At 71.5% G+C, this 15,634-nt stretch overlaps 3 protein-coding genes across 7 annotated transcripts in view; 1 reads left to right on the top strand and 2 right to left on the bottom strand.

Annotated features, from left to right (window-relative positions):
• The first annotated feature begins 706 nt into the window (after positions 1–706).
• KANK2 (KN motif and ankyrin repeat domains 2) lies at positions 707–4,821 on the top strand. Of its 3 annotated transcripts, XM_069797424.1 has the most exons (6): positions 707–809; positions 2,142–2,188; positions 2,464–3,612; positions 3,693–3,786; positions 4,113–4,192; positions 4,364–4,821. In XM_069797424.1, exons 2-6 carry the CDS (start codon positions 2,155–2,157, stop codon positions 4,417–4,419), a joined length of 1,413 nt encoding a protein of 470 aa, XP_069653525.1. In that variant the 5' UTR covers positions 707–809; positions 2,142–2,154; the 3' UTR covers positions 4,420–4,821. The 3 variants fall into 3 exon arrangements, with proteins under 3 accessions (XP_069653525.1, XP_069653524.1, XP_069653523.1); XM_069797423.1 differs by lacking the exon at positions 707–809 and having other exon boundaries at positions 1,352–2,188; positions 4,125–4,192; positions 4,354–4,821; XM_069797422.1 differs by lacking the exon at positions 707–809 and having other exon boundaries at positions 1,354–2,188; positions 4,354–4,821.
• On the bottom strand, positions 4,679–13,946 carry LDLR (low density lipoprotein receptor). Of its 3 annotated transcripts, XM_069797419.1 has the most exons (18): positions 13,510–13,937; positions 12,169–12,291; positions 11,519–11,641; positions 11,033–11,404; positions 10,805–10,930; positions 10,597–10,719; positions 10,276–10,398; positions 9,808–9,933; positions 8,985–9,156; positions 8,670–8,897; positions 8,455–8,573; positions 7,718–7,857; positions 7,493–7,634; positions 7,176–7,319; positions 6,423–6,599; positions 6,032–6,106; positions 5,695–5,852; positions 4,679–5,513 (listed from the first exon to the last, which is right to left on the bottom strand). In XM_069797419.1, exons 1-18 carry the CDS (start codon positions 13,586–13,588, stop codon positions 5,478–5,480), a joined length of 2,586 nt encoding a protein of 861 aa, XP_069653520.1. In that variant the 5' UTR covers positions 13,589–13,937; the 3' UTR covers positions 4,679–5,477. The 3 variants fall into 3 exon arrangements, with proteins under 3 accessions (XP_069653520.1, XP_069653521.1, XP_069653522.1); XM_069797420.1 differs by lacking the exon at positions 9,808–9,933 and having other exon boundaries at positions 13,510–13,946; XM_069797421.1 differs by lacking the exon at positions 6,423–6,599.
• A 387-nt stretch (positions 13,947–14,333) lies between these two features.
• SMARCA4 (SWI/SNF related BAF chromatin remodeling complex subunit ATPase 4) overlaps positions 14,334–15,634 on the bottom strand; it is a 27,389-nt gene continuing 26,088 nt past the window's right edge. Inside the window, exons 31-33 of the mRNA XM_069795714.1 lie at positions 15,562–15,631; positions 15,095–15,234; positions 14,334–14,846 (exon numbers count right to left, since the gene is read on the bottom strand). Coding sequence (XP_069651815.1) covers positions 14,814–14,846; positions 15,095–15,234; positions 15,562–15,631 — 243 coding nt within the window. The 3' untranslated portion in view covers positions 14,334–14,813. The remainder of the gene's footprint in view (positions 14,847–15,094; positions 15,235–15,561; positions 15,632–15,634) is intronic.

Below are 15,634 nucleotides of genomic sequence, written 5' to 3' on the forward strand. Positions count from 1 at the left end.
GCCACGCTACGGCGAAAGTCGGCCGGGCCAATCACAGGGCGGTCTGCTCCCTGTGGGCGGACCCCCGGTGATCGATGGGCCAGGGACCAATCGGCTGCCAACGCCGCGCCGCGCCCGCGGACGAGGGAGGGGAGGGGCGTGATTGACAGCCTTGTGGGCCAATGAGGAGGAGGGATACGCGGCAGGCGCCCATTCAGCTTCGCGCGGCGATTTAGGAGGGAAACGGCAGCCAATCAGCCGCGACGCCATCAGGCCCCGGCCGTGACTGGCAGCTCTCTCGGCCAATCGCGTGTGAGGAGGCGAGGCCCGGCGGAGAGGGGGCAGGGTCGTGCCCCGTTCTGACCCCTGACCTCCTGGTCCCCCCCCCAACCGGAGGTCACGACCTCTCCCCCCCCACACCGTGACCCCTGCCCCCCCCCCCCCAGCCTCCAGATTGGGGTGAAAACCCCCAGTTTTGGGGCTTGGGGTAACGAGGGGGGGGGGGGCGACCCGTCCCCCCAGCACCCGCCTCAGCCCCGGGGGGGTCGGGGGGTCCCCAGGGCCCGGGGGGGCAATTGGGGCACCCGGGGGGCCGGGCCGGGGGGGGAGGGAGGGAAGCCCCTATTTTGGGGATGGGGAGGACCCCCGCGACCCCCCCACCCCCCCGTTTCCCCCCCCCCGGGACCCCCCGTTCCCGCCCCTTCCCCGGCTGCGACCGCCCCGCGGGCTCCGAGGGGGCGGAGCCAGGCGAGGCGTGGGCAGGGCGTGGCCGAAGGGGGCGTGGCCTGAGCGGGGCGTGGCCGCGAGCGGGAGCGGGAGCCGAGCGGGAGGTACCGGAGCGGCGGAACCCGGGGGGGGGGGGCTTGGAGGGGAGCCGGGGATCGGGGGGGTCTCAGGGGATCGGGGGGGTCCCAGTGGCCCCGGGGGGGGGGTCCCGGGGGGCGGGGGGGGTCCCAGCGGCAGCTGCTTGTCACCAGCCGGAGGGGGACAGGCCGCTCCGGCCCCCCCAGTACTGACCCCGAGGGTGACCGGGAGGGGTGATGGGGATGTGGGGGGCCGGGGACGAGGGGGGGCCGGGGGGTGATGGGGGTGTGGGGGGACGGGGACGGGGGGGGGCGAGGGGGGCAACAGAGATGTGAGGTGATGGGGACCAGGGGGGCCGTGGTGCGGTGGGGATGTGGGGTGACAGGGATGGGGGGGGCGGGGGGCGATGGGGATGTGGGGGGACGGGGACGGGGGGGGTCCGTGGGGCGAGGGGGCTGCGGGGAGATGGAGGTACGGGATTACGGGGACAAGGGGGGGCTGTGGGGTGGAAGAGGTGTGGAGTGACAGGGACGGGGATGGGGGGGTCCGTGGGGTGGTGGGGATGTGGGGGGCTGGGGGCGGGGGGGGCCATGGGGCGGCCGTGGGGTGAGGGCCAGTCCTGCCCTGCGCCGTGGGGCCTGGGGGCGGCGGAGCCCGAGGAGCCGAAGGAGCCGGAGCCGCCATCGCCGCCTAATTGCTTCCATCTGGGGCCGAGGAGGCGCCGGAGGGGGAACCCAGGCATCCGGGGGAACCCAGGCACCCGGGCCAGCCCCCCCCTTGCCCCACAGCCCCATTGTCCAGCCCTGGGACCCCCCAGCTGCCCCCCATGGCCCTGTCTGCTGAGAACTTGGGGGGTCCGGGGGACCCTGGCATCAGGGCGGCCCCGTTGCCACGGGATCAGGATGGGTGGAGGTCCCCCGGCCACGGGACTCCCCCCCCACCCGAAAAAAGGGGAACTGGGGGGGGGCCGTCCCCATCCCCGTCCCCATCCGTCGCCCCAGGGGTGGAAAATCTGATGGCGGCATGTGGTGGGTGGGGGGTCCCGGAGGGCTGTCAGGGTGTGAGGGGGGGTCCCCCAGACTCCTGGGTCCCCGGGTAGAGGGGGTGGGGGGTAAGCGCTGCCCCGGAAGACCCGGGGGGGCCCCAGCCCCCTCCCCAGGCGGTGCTTGGCCCACAGCCCGGATGCCTGGGTCGTCGTCCCCCCCCTGCCCCGGACGCCTGGGTCCTCTCCCAGCACAGACTGGGGGCGGGAGCGGGGCAGGCTGGGAAACCGGACGCCTGGGTTCCCCCCGGACGCCTGGATTCCCCCCCCCGCAGACGTGTGGGTCCCCAACGCTGATTCCGTCCCCCCTCCTTAGGTTCGGAGGTGCCATGGCGCAGGTCCTGCGTGCCGAAGCCTTCCCAGGTGAGGACCCGGGTGGCCAGGGGACGGGGGGGGTCCCTGGAGGGATGGGGGGGATCCTGGGGGGGAGGGCTGGAGGTCCAGCACCCCTCGATCCTGGGCGGGCTGGGAAGGGGAGGGTCCCTGGCTGGCGGTGCCGGGTGCCCAGGTCCTGTCTGGGGTGGGGAGGAGGTCTCGCCGGGTCTGGTGGCGTTTAGGGGTCCCAAAGTGGGATGGGGAGGGGTCCCCGGGTGCCCCCGTCCCATGGTGGGTGCCAGGGCAGTGCGGTGTTACCGCAGGGCGCCGGTCGGGGCCCCCCCCCGGGGCGGGGGATGCGCCATACTCGCTGGAGACGGCCTACGGCTACCGGCTGGACCTGGGCTTCCTGGGCTACGTGGAGGCCATCGAGAAGGGGCTGACGCTGCGGCGCGTGCCAGTGGGCCGCCGGCCTCACCGCGCTTCCTGGGCCGCCTCCGCCGAGACCCTCGGCCCCCCGGCAGCCCCGGACCCCCGGGTGGAACGGACGCTGCGGGGGGCCCGGAGGCGCCTGGAGGAGGAGGGGGTGCCGGCGAGGGTCTCGCCGGCGGCAGGGGTCCCGGTGACGGTGGGCTCGCCGGGAGCCGCGCCGCTGCGGCTGGTGCGGGAGCAGATGGCGGCGGCGCTGGGGCGGCTGCGGGAGCTGGAGGAGCAGGTCCGGGCGCTGCCGGCGTTGCGCCGGCGCCTGGAGCGGCTGCAGGAGGAGAAGCGGCAGCTCCTTGACCAGCTCCGCCGTGACGGCGGCTGCCGGTGCGGGTGCGGGTGCGGGTGCGGCGGCTCCATCGACGGCAACGAGGACCCCAGCGGCTTCGGCGACGATGGCTCCGGCATCGGCATCAGCACCAACGCTGGCTCCAACGATGGCAGCGGCAATGGCACCAGCAGCTGTGTCGGCTCTAGCGTCATTGGCTCCATCACCGGCACCAGCATCACCTCCAGCATCAGCACCGGCATCGGCTCCAGAAACGGTACCAGCAGCAGCGTCGGCTCCAGCACCAACACCAGCAGCTGCTCTGGCATCGCCGTCCCCATTGCCAACACCAGCATCGGCGCCAACACCAGCATCGGCGCCAACATCGCCTCTGGCTCCACCGGCTCCGGCGTCAGCTCCGGCATCGGCACTGGCAATGCCAGCAGCATCGGCTCCAGCATCGGCTCCATCACCGGCACCACCATCCCCATGTCCGCCTCCGGCATCGGCTCCGGCATCGCCACCAGCTCCAGCGCCACTGTCCCCGTCCCCATCGCGACCGTGGGGCCACGGGGCCGCCGGTCGGTGGGGGTGGGCACGGAGGGCCTGGGGGTGCCGGGGGGTGCTGGGGGGCTGCCGGGGCGGGTAGCGGTGCTGGAGCGGCAGCTGCGGCGGGCGCTGGGGGAGCTGCGGGAGGCCCGGGCCCGCCTGGCCCAGCGCCGTGAGTGGGGGGCTGGGGGGGGGGGAGCTGGGGGGGGCGGGGGGGGCAGGCCCTGCTCACCCCACCCCCGTGTCCCGCAGAGCCGCAGCTGGGGGAAGAGGAGCAGCAGCAGCAGGAGGAGGAGGAGGAAAGGGACGAAGGGCACGGCCACCCCCGCGGGGGGGGCAGCGGCAGGTTGGGGCCGGGGGAGCAACTGGGGGTGGGGGGAGTTGGCGGTGGGCGGGGTGATGGTGGGGCTGGGGGGTCTGGGGGCATTTAGGGGTGTGTGATGGGGGGTAGGAGGGCAACTGGGGGGTCCTGGGGCTACTGGGGTGATGGGGGGGGTCAGGAGGGGTCCTGGGGTGCTGGGGGGTGCTGAGGCAGCTGGGGGGTCCTGGGGCATTTGGCACTTGGGGGAGCTGGGAGGGGTCCTGGGGCACTTATGGGGGTAACAAGGGGGCAATATGGGGGGGCGATGGATGCCAGGACACCAGGGTCCCCTTGAGCATCCCCCCCCCCAGGCTGGGCTCCAGCTCCTCGGATGAGAGCGAGTACCACGAGGCCGTGGAGGGGCCCCCCCCGCGGGACCCCCCCAACCCAGGTAAGGGGCACCCACCTGGCGGCCCACAGGCACCCCCCACCCGGGTGACGCACGGGGACTCCCGCACATGCGTGTGGGAGGCACTGACCCCCCCCGCACACGTGTGTGCGAGGCACACACCCCCTCACACCCCCCCCCCCCCGCCACGGCCACCCCCGCAGCCGCCCCCAGGCCCCGCTAGCCCTCGACCTGCTAGGACCCTGCTGTGGCACCGCGTCTCCCCGTGACATCGTGCAACGCCGCGTGATGTCGTATGACGCCGCATGACACCGCCCTGCAGCCGGACCCTCGTTAGCCCTCGCTTCATTCTCTCCCCTCCGTGCTCCCCCCCACCTTGCTCCGTCCCCCCCCAATAAAGCTGCCTCCAACCACCGCGACCCATGGCGTGTGGGGATTTGGGGGGGGCCCCAGGGTGGACCCAGGCGTCTGGCCCCACGTCCCCCAGGGCTGGGGTCCCGGGGGGGGAAGGAGGAGCCGGGACAACGGTGAGAAATAAATATTGTGTATTGGCCGTGTCCAGACACGGGACCACGGGGCGCAAGGGGACCCCTCCTCGTGAGAGGGACCCCCCCGTCGTGCAAGGGACCTCTCCTCGTGCGAGGGGACCCCGCCCCCGCGGCAGAAGGCCACGTTTTCTGTTCTTTTTCACAGTTTTGGTAAAAAAAAAAAAAAAAATCAAGTGGCAGCCGGGGAGCCGCACATGGCACCCGCACGGCTGCACGGGCACAGCCGGACGTGGCGTGCAACCGCGTCCGGCCACGCACAACTGCGTGCGGCCGCGTGCAAGCACGCCCGACCGGTCACAACCGCCGATGGCCACGTACGGTCACGCACAACCACGTACGGCCGTGCGTGACCCCCACAGGGTTGTGCAGAGCCACGTCCATCCGCACACAGCCGGATGCAACCGCGTACAGCCAGGCACGACCGCGTACAGCCGGGTACAACCGCGCACGGCTGCGTGCAACCGCATACGGCCACGCACAACCGGATTCAGCCTCGCACAGCTGCATATGGTCACCTTCAACCACGTGCGGCCACACACAGCCCGGCACAGCCGGCAATGGCACGCGTGCAGCCGGCCACAGCCGCCCGGTGCCGGGCACAGCCGCACGCACCCACTACGGCCGCCCCGAGGGTCCGGCACCGTCAACTGGGGTCCCGCCCAGCCCCGGTGATGGGTCGGGGGGTCCTGGCAGGGTTGGGGGGATGCGGGTGCAGGATCCGGCTGGGGTCCGGCGCCTCCTCAGGGGGGGCTGGCGGCGGGGTGAGCCCCCCCACGTCCTCAGGCCACGTCGTCATCCAGGCTCACAGCCTGGCGCTGGGGAGGGGGGGGGTGTCAGTGGGGTGGGGGGGACAACTGAGCCCCCCACACACCAGCCTGACCCGCACAGATGAGCCTTTTGGGGGGCACAGCCCCCCCCCAACCCCCCAGCTCACCGTGGGGTGCCCCACAGCTCGTTATGGGGTGCCTGAGTGTGTGCCCCCCCCCCCCAGCTCACCGTGGGGTAGCTGAAGCCCCCCTGCCCCCGGCCCAGGGGCTCCTCGTCCTCGGTGGTTTTCTGGTAGACGGGGTTGTCGAAGTTGATGCTGTTGGTGCTGCGCCGGCGCCAGCTGCGCCAGAGCCCGCGGGCGCCGAAGGCCGCGAGGATGAGGAGCACTGGAGGGGGGAGATCAGAGGGGGGGTCAGGGGACCCTGGTGATGGGGATCCCGTGCCGGGACCCCCATTCTGGGGTCCCCCATGCTGGGTCAACCCCCCACCCTGCTTTGGGACCCTCTATGCCAGCACCCCCCCATTCTGGGACACCCCCCCACCCATGCCAGGACCCCCAACCTACCCAGGGGCAGAACGACCGCGAGCGCCGTCGGCCCCGTCCTGCTGCCCACGTGCCCCATGGCATCACCAGTGTCACCTGGGAAAGGGGAGAGGCGGCCATCAGCCCCGAGCCATGGGGCTGGGATTTGGGGATGAGCTGCGGGGCTGGAATATGAGGCTGGGATCTGGGAATGAGCTGTGGGGCTGGGATGAAGTATGGGGCTGGGATTTGGGGATGAGCTGTGGGACTGGGCTGAGGTATGTGGCTGGGATTTGGGAACGAGCTGCGGGGCTGGAATATGAGGCTGGGATGTGGGGCTGGGGTGAGCCATGGGGCTAGGAATTTGGAAGCGGCCAAGCTGTGGGGCTGGGCTATGGGGCAGGGGCGTGAGGAGGGGCTGTGGTGCTGGTACCTGTTGTGGCGTTGCTGGAGGTGTTGGTGCTGCCAGTGGTGCCGGTGGTGCTGCTGGCGGCGGTGGTGGGGCTTGAGGGCACCCCATGGCCGTGGGGGTCCCGACCAGGCGTCAGGGGCTGCGGGGGGGCTGGGGGGGTGCTGGGGGCTGCGTCCATCGGGGCTGGGGCTGAGGGGTCTGGGGGGGGGGGAGAGAGTGAGTGGGGCTGGGGGGGCACGGGGGCTGTGGGGAGCGGGGGGGTGGTGCAGGGGTTTGGGGGAGCAGGGTGCTGGCAGTGGGGGGGGGGGTGCAGGGTTCCTGGGGGGGGTGCAGAGTGCTGGGGGGCTGGGGGGTCTGGGCGTACAGGGTATTGGCAGTGAGGCGGGGGTGCAGGGTTGGGTGTTGGAGGGGTGCAGGATGAATGGTGGAGGGGGGTGTGCAGGGTGAGGGGTGCAGGACAGGGTGCTGGGGGTCTGGGGGTGAAGACTGGGGGTGGGGGGGGGGGCTGCCCAGTCCAGGGGTGCAGAGTCTGTGGGTCTGGGGGTGCAGGGTGCAGGCAGTGGGGAGGTGCAGTGTGCTGAGGGTCTCAGGGTGCAGGGTGGGGGGGGTTGGGGTGCAGGGTGCGTGGTGGGGGGTGCTGGCAGTATAGGGGTGCAGGGGTGGGGGGTCTGGGGGTGCAGGGTCTGTCGGTATAGGGTGCGGGGGTCTCGGGGTGCAGGATGCCAGCAGCATGGGGGCGCAGGGTGGGGGGGTCTGGGGGCGGGGGGGTGGTACCTGGGAGGCAGGCGCGTCCGTCGGGGGCCAGGTGCTGGCCGTCGGGGCAGGCGCAGGTGTATCGGGGGGCGCGGGGGCCGAGTTGGGGCGCGGGGAGGCAGAGGAACCCGCAGCCCCCGTTGTCCTCGGAGCACCAGTTCTCACCTGGGGGGGGGGGAGAGAGAGAGAGAGGTTGGGGGGTGGTTCGGGAGGGGGAATGGGGCGGGATGGTGGGACAGAAGGATGGAAGGATGCGGGGATGGAGGGATGGGAGACAGGCTGGGGAGATGGAGGGATGGGAGGAGAGAAGGATGGGGGCTGTCGGGCGCAGGGGGTACCTGGGGGCTGGCGGAGGGGGTGGAGGAGGACGATGTCCTCAGGGGAGAAGAGGTCCTGGGCCACCCTGCGGAGGTCAGCGCCCGTCCGGCGGTTGGCGCTGAAGATGGCCTCGGTCAGGATGTCGCTCCAGAAGACGGTGTCCTGCGGGGACAGGGGTTGGGGACACCGGCACCGGGGTGGGGTGGTGGGGGGCGAGGAGGGGATGGGGGGGGGGGGTGTCTCACCTCGAAGACAGTGATGGCGAAAGGGTGGGAGAGGACCTGGGGGTCGGCCAGGAGGGTGCGGCGGTGGCCCCCGTCCACGTCGACGCTGGAGAGCGCGTGGAGCCGCGAGTCCACCCAGTACAGGCGCTGGGAGGGCAGGTCTGCCGGAGGGTGTCAGCCGGCACCGAAGGGGGGGACACACGTGGGGATGGGGACACGGGGACAAGGACACGCAGGGATGGGGACAGGGACAGGGTCTGGGACCAGCACAGGGACTGGGACCAGCTTAGGGACTGGCAGGGGACCAGGACGAGACCAGGGTGGGGACAGGGTTGGGGACCAGGACAGGGATGGGGAGAAACCCCGGGATGTGGCCAGAGACTGGGAAGGGGACCAGGACAAGGATGGGGACAGGGATGTGGACTGGGACCGAGACCAGAACCAGGGATGGGGCCTGGGACTGGCAGGGAACCAGGACAGGGATGGCGATGCGGGCGAGAACATGGATGGGGACAGGGATGGAGACGGGGAGAGACCCCGGGATGTGGCCGGAGACTGGGATGGGGACCAGGACAGGGATGGGGATGAGGACTGGGACTGAGACCAGAACCAGGGATGGAGACTGGGATGGGGACTGGGACCAGCACAGGGACTGGCAGGGGACCAGGACAGGGATGGGGATGGGGATGAGGACCAGGACCGAGACCAGAACCGGGGATGGGGACTGGGACGGGGACACGGATGCCACCGCAGCTTACCCAGCGTTATCCCGTTGGGCCACTCGATGCCCTCGGTCACCAGTGGGAACTGGTCGGCACCGTTGAGGCCGCCCTTGGCGATCTTGGCGCTGGCTCCCCAGTCCGTCCAGTACATGTAACTGGGAGAGGGCAAAGCCAGACCCTGTCACCCCCATCACCCCCGCCCAGTGTCCCCAGGACCCCCACCACCTCCGCCTCGTCACCCGTCCCCGTACCCGTGCAGTGGGTCCACCGCGATGGCGCGGGGCTTGGCCCCCGGCTCCCGCACCAGCGTCCTGCGGCGCGCGCCGCTGCCATCGGCCACCGAGACAGTGCCGAGCCGTGAGTCTGTCCAGTAGATGTTGTGGTGGACCCAGTCCAGGGCGACGCCGTCGGGCGCTCCCAGCCCCGTCCCGATGACGGCCACGTGCCGGCTGCCGTCTGCCGCGCCGGCCAGCGGCGATCTGCCGGGACGGGGTGGGTTATGGCGACGGTGGTGGGGACCCCGGAGCCGGGGGTGGTGTGGGGGGTCCCGGGCAGGGGTCCCTCACCGGTAGATCTTCCTCTGGCTGAGGTCGGCCCAGTAGACGGTGCCGGCAGCCACGTCGGCGTCCAGGGCCCCCGCGTGCTTGAGGGGTCCCAGCAGGCGCCGGTACTCGCCGCCGTCCAGCGCCAGGCGCCGGATCTCGTGCCGGTTGGTGAAGAGGAGGGCGGCGGGGGGGCCTGGGGGGGGCGGTGGGCAGGCGCTGCACCCCGCTGCCAGACCCCCCCCAGCACCCCTGACCCCCCAAACCCACCCCTCACCCAGCTTGCACCCGCTGCTGGGCCCCCCCACCCAGCACTCCGACCCCACCTGCAACCAGCCCGCCCCCCACCTGCACCCACTGTTGGACCCCCCCCCAGCACCCCTGACCCCCCCTGCACCCCCAAACCTGCGCCCAGCCCCAAACCCGTATCCCAAACCTGCACGAGGTGGGGGGGGGGGTGAGGGTGGGGGGGCAAGGGGGAGGAATTGGGGTGCAAAGGGGGAAGGGATGGGGGTGCAGGAATTGGGGATGATGGGGGGGTGCAAATGGAGAGGGGGAGTGGGGGTGCTGGAAAGAGTAATTGGGGTGAAAAGGGGAAGGGGGGGTGCAAGGGGCAAGGATCGGGGTTCAAGGACAAAGGAATTGGGGTGCAAAGGGGGGATAGAGGGGATGGGGGATGCAAAGAGGGAGGAACTGGGTTGCAAAGTGGGGGGTGCAAGGATGCAGGAATCGGGGTGCAAACGGGGTGGGGGAACGAGTATGGGGGTGCTGGGGGAGGATGGGGGTGCAAGGAAGGAGGATGGGGGTGCGGAGGGCTGGAGGGGTGTTGGGGGGGGGTGTCACCCACCGAGGGCGCGGCAGGCGCGGGTGCGGGGGTCCAGCCGGTACCCCTCCCCGCACTCGCACTTGTAGCTGCCAGGCAGGTTGTGGCAGCGCTGGCTGCAGCTGCTGGGGTCCTGGCACTCGTCGATGTCTGGGGGGGTCAGGGGGGGTCAGGAGGTTCCTGGGGGGGTGAGGGGTGTCCCTAGGGGGGTCCCATGGGGGGGTTGGGGGGGTTCCCAGCACTCGTTGATGTCTGCAGGGGGGAGTCAGGGGGGCTAGCGGGTCCCTGGGGGGGTGTCAGAGGGTCCCTGGGGGGATCGGGGGTCCCAAGGAAGGGTCAGGAGGTCCCTGGGGGGGGATTGGGGGGGCCCTGGGGGGGTCAGGGGGACCCAGTGGGGTCAGGCGGTCCCATGGAGCAGGGCGTAGGGTGTCCCATGGAGGGGGGGGTCAGGGTGTCCCATGGAGGAGCGAGTGGGGGGGGGGCAGCACCCACCCTCACAGCTCTTCCCATCGGAGCCCAGGCGGAAGCCCTCCAAGCAGAGGCACTGGTAGCCCAGCCGAAGGTCCTGGCAGATGTGGGAGCAGCCGCCGCCGCCGTCCAGGCATTCGTTGGCCCCTGGGAGGGGGGGGAACCAAGGCGGGGGGGGGTGAGTTGGGGGGTTGACCCCCCCAAGTAACCCCTGGCACCGGGCAGAAACCCCAAACCCCCATGGAAGCTTGTGGGGGAGTGTTGGGATGGCTCGGGGGGGTGTTGGGGTGTCCTGGGGGGGGGAATTGGGGGGGTCTGGGGGGGTGCTGGGCGTCCCGGCCATACCACACTCCTTGATGGGCTCGTCAGACCAGTCCCGGCAGTCGCGGTGCCAGTTGCAGACCCGCTCCATGGGGATGCACTCGCCCGAGCGGCACTTGAACTCGTGGGGGCCGTCACAGGCTGTCACTGGGGTAGGGGGGGAGAGCGTGAGGTCAGCCCCCCCCTCACTGGGCACCCCCAACCCCCCCCCCATCCTCCTCCCAGCGAGTACCGTTGTGGCATCCCTCCTCATCGCTGCCGTCGGCACAGTCGGCTTCGCCGTCGCATTGCCGGACCCCCAGCACGCAACGCCCATCCCGGCACTGGAACTGGTCGGGGAGGCACGTGGTGGCGGCAGCTGCGAGGGAAAGCGGGGGGGGGCTGTCAGACGGTGCCAGAGCATTGGGCTCCCCCCACCCCCCCCAATCCCCATCCCAGAGCATCCTCCAGGGTCACCCACCGCATCCCTCCTCGTCGGAGCGATCCCGGCAGTCGGGGCTGCCGTCGCAACGCCAGCGCCGGTGGATGCACTCGCCGGAGCCGCAGGCGAACTGGAGAGGGGGACAGGGCTGGGGGGGTCGGGAGGGGCCGCAGTGTTGGGGCCACTCGTCGGAGCCGTCGGGGCAGTCGGGGTCCCCGTCGCAGGCCCAGAGCTGGGGGACGCAGGCCGAGTCGTTGCAGCGGAAGGTGTGGGGGCCGCAGGTGGCGGGGGGGGGGCAGCCGGCCTCGTCCGCCCCGTCCTCGCAGTCGCGCTCCCCGTCGCAGGCGAAGGCACGCGACACGCAGGCCCCGTTGCCGCAGCGCAGCTGGTCCCCGGCGCAGGCTCGGGGGGCTGTGGGAGGGACCCCGGCCCGGTCAGTGGCTGCGGGGGGGGATGACACCCCCAGACCAACCCCAACCCCAGCCCGGTTCTCACCACACCCCCCCCCCCACCCCCGGCACTCACGGCAGTCCAGCTCGTCGGCGCCGTTCTCGCAGTTGCGGTGCCCGTCGCAGCGCCAGGACGCCGGCACGCACCGGTTTTGGCGGCCGCCGCAGCTGAACTCGGTCGGGGAGCAGGAGAGGGAGCCTGGGGGGGGGAAAGCAGGGGGGGATGGCACCGTGGCACGGCACGGCACGGCACGGCAACATGGGGAGAGCCAGGCAGAAAAGACACTGCCTGGCATGGGATGGCATAGTGCGGCACGGCATGGCACATGGCACATGGCGCATGGCACATGGCGCATGGCACATGGCACGGCACAGGACAGCAGATCATGGCACTGTCTGGTGTGGCACGGCATGGTGCAGCACGGCACGGTGCAGCAGGGTGTGGCACGGCAAAGCACGAGCACACACCGCGGCGTGGCGCAGCACGGTGCAGCAAAGCATTGTGCAGAATAGCACGGCACGGTACATGGCACATGGCACGGCACACGGTGCGGCACAGCGCAGCACAGTGACACACGGTACAGCACAGCGTGGCATGCGGCCACATGGCACGGCGTGGCACGGCACACGGCACACCGCCCCACATCACTTAGCGCGGCACGGCCCGCGGCACGGCCTGGTGCCTCACAGCACCGCAACGTGCGATGCGGCGGCCCCGGCACTCACGGCAGGTCTCCGGCGCCTCGTCGGAGCCGTCCTTGCACTCGGGGCTGCCGTCACACACCCAGGCGCTGGGGATGCAAGAACCGTCCCCGCACCGGAACTCGCTCTGGCCGCACTCCTTGGCGCCTGCTGGCAGTGGGGGGGATTCAGCGGACGCCCCCCGACCAGGGACCCCCCCAGCCCTGCCGAGGCTGCCGGGGCAGCCGCCGGCGGCGTTTCCATGATAAAGCCCCCGAGTTTGGGAGACGGTGGCAGCGAGACCCCAAAAGCAGAGACCCCCCCCCCCCAGCAACCCAGCCCTCCCACCCCCCCCACCGGCACAGGCCGGGGGGCAGCGAGCCCTGGCCCGGGGGGGTCGGGGCAAGCTCGGGGGGGCCCATCCCGGTCCGGGGGGGTCTGTCCTGGGGGGGTCCAGCCGCATTCCCGAGGGTCAGGCCCGCACCGGGGGGTCCCAGCCGGGTCCCGGGGGGGCGTCAGGCCCGGGGGGTCCCATCCCAGTCCGGGGGGGGTGGCTCAGTCCCGGGGATCGGGTCCCTCCTTGGGGGGGTCCCGGGCCCGATCCCGGGAGGGCGGGGGGGGGGGGGGTCCAGGGGTTCCGAGAGGGCGGGGCCTGTGCCGCGCCCTCCTGGCGCGCCGCGCTCCCATTGGCCAACAGGGCGTGTCCCCGCCGGGTGGCCAGTCCTGACCGCCGCCAATGGGAAAGGCGTCCGCCGCGGGGCGGGGCGGAGCGCGAGCGGCGATTGGTCCCACCCGGCGCCGAAGGGGCGGGGCGGCACCGCCCCTCTCCCCGCCCCCGCCCCCTTCCCGCGGCGCGGCGGCCATGGCGGCGGCGGCGACCCCGGCCCGGCCCGGCCCGGGGGGGATCGGGAGGGTCCGGGAGCGCCGCCGCCGCCATGGGCCGCCGACTCGGTTTCCCCGGCGGGGAGCGGAGCCCGCGGCGCCGTCCGGAGCCCGGCAGGGCCCGGCGGTCCCGGCTTGGGGGGGTGATGGCTCCGGTTTGGGGCGGGGGGCAGGCCCCGGTTTAGGGGGGGGGTCAGGCCGCGGTTTGGGCGGGGGGGGGGGGTCAGACTCCGGTGTGTGTGGGGGGAGCCAGGCCCCGCGGGGGGGGAGCGGGTCCCGCGGGGAGGGCAAGCCTCGGTGGGCCCGTTCCCCTCTGGTGTGTGTGTCCCCCCCGGGTTCCCCGCTCCCCCCCTTCCCCACCTGCCAGGGGATTCCCGGGGCAAACCCCCCCCCCCGCCTCAGGTCACCATTTTTTTTTGGGGGGGGGGGGTGTCACGCCCCCAACCACCCCAGCTGTAGCCCCCCAACCCCCCGGTTTCCCCCCCCCGGTTTCCCCCCCCTTACCTGCCCCCGGTTCCACCGCCGCCATCTCCCCCATCACCATCGCCAGCACCAACGCCGCCGCCGCCGGCCCAGGTCCCATCCCGCCGCCCGGCACGTGCCGCCTGGCTCCCGCTTCACGGCTCCGGCCCAGCGCCCACCTGCCACCCGCCAAAATTGGGGTGGGGGGAGTGTCGAGGGGCACGCGGCGACGGCGGGAAACGCGGCAGCGGCGGCAGCGGTGACGGCGGTGGGGCCCCGGCGAGGCCCCATTTCAATGGGCAGCGCGGGGGTGGGGTTTAACGTGGGGTGATTTTTCAAAACGGCTCCACATCACGAGAGGAGGTGGAGCGGACGAGGACAGACGCGCCGCCGGACGGCCGCCGCGCTCCGCTCCAGCCTCTGCTGACAGACGGATGGACACGGGGGTCCCCCTGTGCCGGTTCCCGCCCGGTGGCTTTAAAGTGATTTGAACCGTTTGCCACTTAATTCAAATTTCTGGCAGAGGTGGTTTCACCTGGGCAGGAGGAAGGAACAGGCGGTTTCTCCCTCCACCAGCACCAGCAGGAGGAACCAGGGCAGCCACCGTCAGCCAGTGAGGTCATGCCAGTGGCCACCGTGATAGCTGGGGTGACACTAGCCCCCCCCCCACCCCCAGTGCCAGCATCTCCCCTAATTGGGGAGAAGCCACGATACAGCGCTTCACCAGGTGCCACAAACCTCAAGGGGCTCCTCCCCCCCAATGGAGGGCACCCAGACCCCCCCAAACCCCCTCAGCCCCCCCCCCCGTTGCTGGTGAGGACCCCCCCACGTCCACAGCGAGAGAGACCCCAAAGAGACAGCCCCGGTCCCGTCGGTTTAATTTATTACTGCTCGAAATCCAGTGACATCGACAGGCGCGGCCGGCACCGCGCTCCCCCCGCTGCCGTCCCGGCAAGGGGCTGGCGGCGCAACCGGTGGGGTACAATCCAGTCCGAGGAGCGGAGGGCGAGGCGCATGCATCCACGGTTAAAAACGGACGGCAAGGGGACACCGCCGGCGCCGCCGGAAGGAAGAACCGGCACCGTGGGAAGGAAGAACCAGTGCCGCGCCTTCCCCGTCCACCGCCTTCCCGCCGGTTAATGCCGGAACAGACGCTACAGGGGCCGGGAGGGGCCGGGAAGGGTCCTACAGCTCTCGGCAGTATAAATACGGAAAAGGTTTTATACAGTTTACTCGAATCTGGAACTACAGCGTTGCTACCCGTTAGAGCTAAGGAGTGGGGGGGACGGGGTGGGGTACAGGGTAGGGGGGATGGCACCGGGAGCCCGGAGCCGTGGAATGTCGGTTTAGTCTTCTTCGGTGCCGCTGCCGGAGCGATCCTGGAAGGAGGGAGAAGAGGTCAGGGCTGAAGAGGAGGCTGGGGGAGGAAGGGAAGGGGAAGGGTTGAGGGGCAGGAGGAAGGAGCTGGGGGGCAGAATGAGGGGTTTGGGGGTAGGAGGAGGGAGTTGGGGGGCAGGAGGAAGAAAGGAAGGGGTCTAGGGGGCAGACAAGGGGTTTAAGGGGGCAGGAGGAGGAAATGAAGGGGTTTTGGGGGACAGAATGAGGGGGTTGGGGGGCAGGACCTCACCTCCTCCTGCTCCTCCTCGCTGTCGTCGTCGCTCACCACGGGCTTGGCGCGGGAGCCGCGGCTGGTGCGCCGGCGGCCCTTCAGCCGGTCCTGCGCCTTCTCCTTCCGCCCCAGCTTGATCTTCACCTTGACAGAGCGAGCTGCAGTGGCAGCAGGGGGGGGAAAGGAGGAGAGGGGGTCACAGTGGCACCCCACGCCAGCTTCGGCTCCCCTATTCCCCCCACCCCCCTCGCATTTTGCTATCCCAGAGCCCACGGTGTCACATCTGTCCGGGGCGGCACGGGTGCGACAATGTCCCCCCCACCGTCCCCGTCCAGCGTCCCCACGGTCCCCGGGGCAGCGGCGCTGGCAGCGTGCGCTTCCCCCAGGCACGCTGCCGGCCCTGCCCCGCCGGAGGGGGGAGGTCCGGGCTCCACAGCCCCCCCCCCCCCCCAAACCCCTCATCCCTGCAGCAGCAGAGTACTCACACTCTGATTCGGATCCTTCCTCTTCTCCTTCCTCCTCCTCCTCGCTGTCCTCACCTTCGCTCTCCTCCTCCTT

This window comes from Haliaeetus albicilla, chromosome 11 (genome assembly GCF_947461875.1).
Source record: "Haliaeetus albicilla chromosome 11, bHalAlb1.1, whole genome shotgun sequence".
Classification (NCBI taxonomy): domain Eukaryota; kingdom Metazoa; phylum Chordata; class Aves; order Accipitriformes; family Accipitridae; genus Haliaeetus; species Haliaeetus albicilla.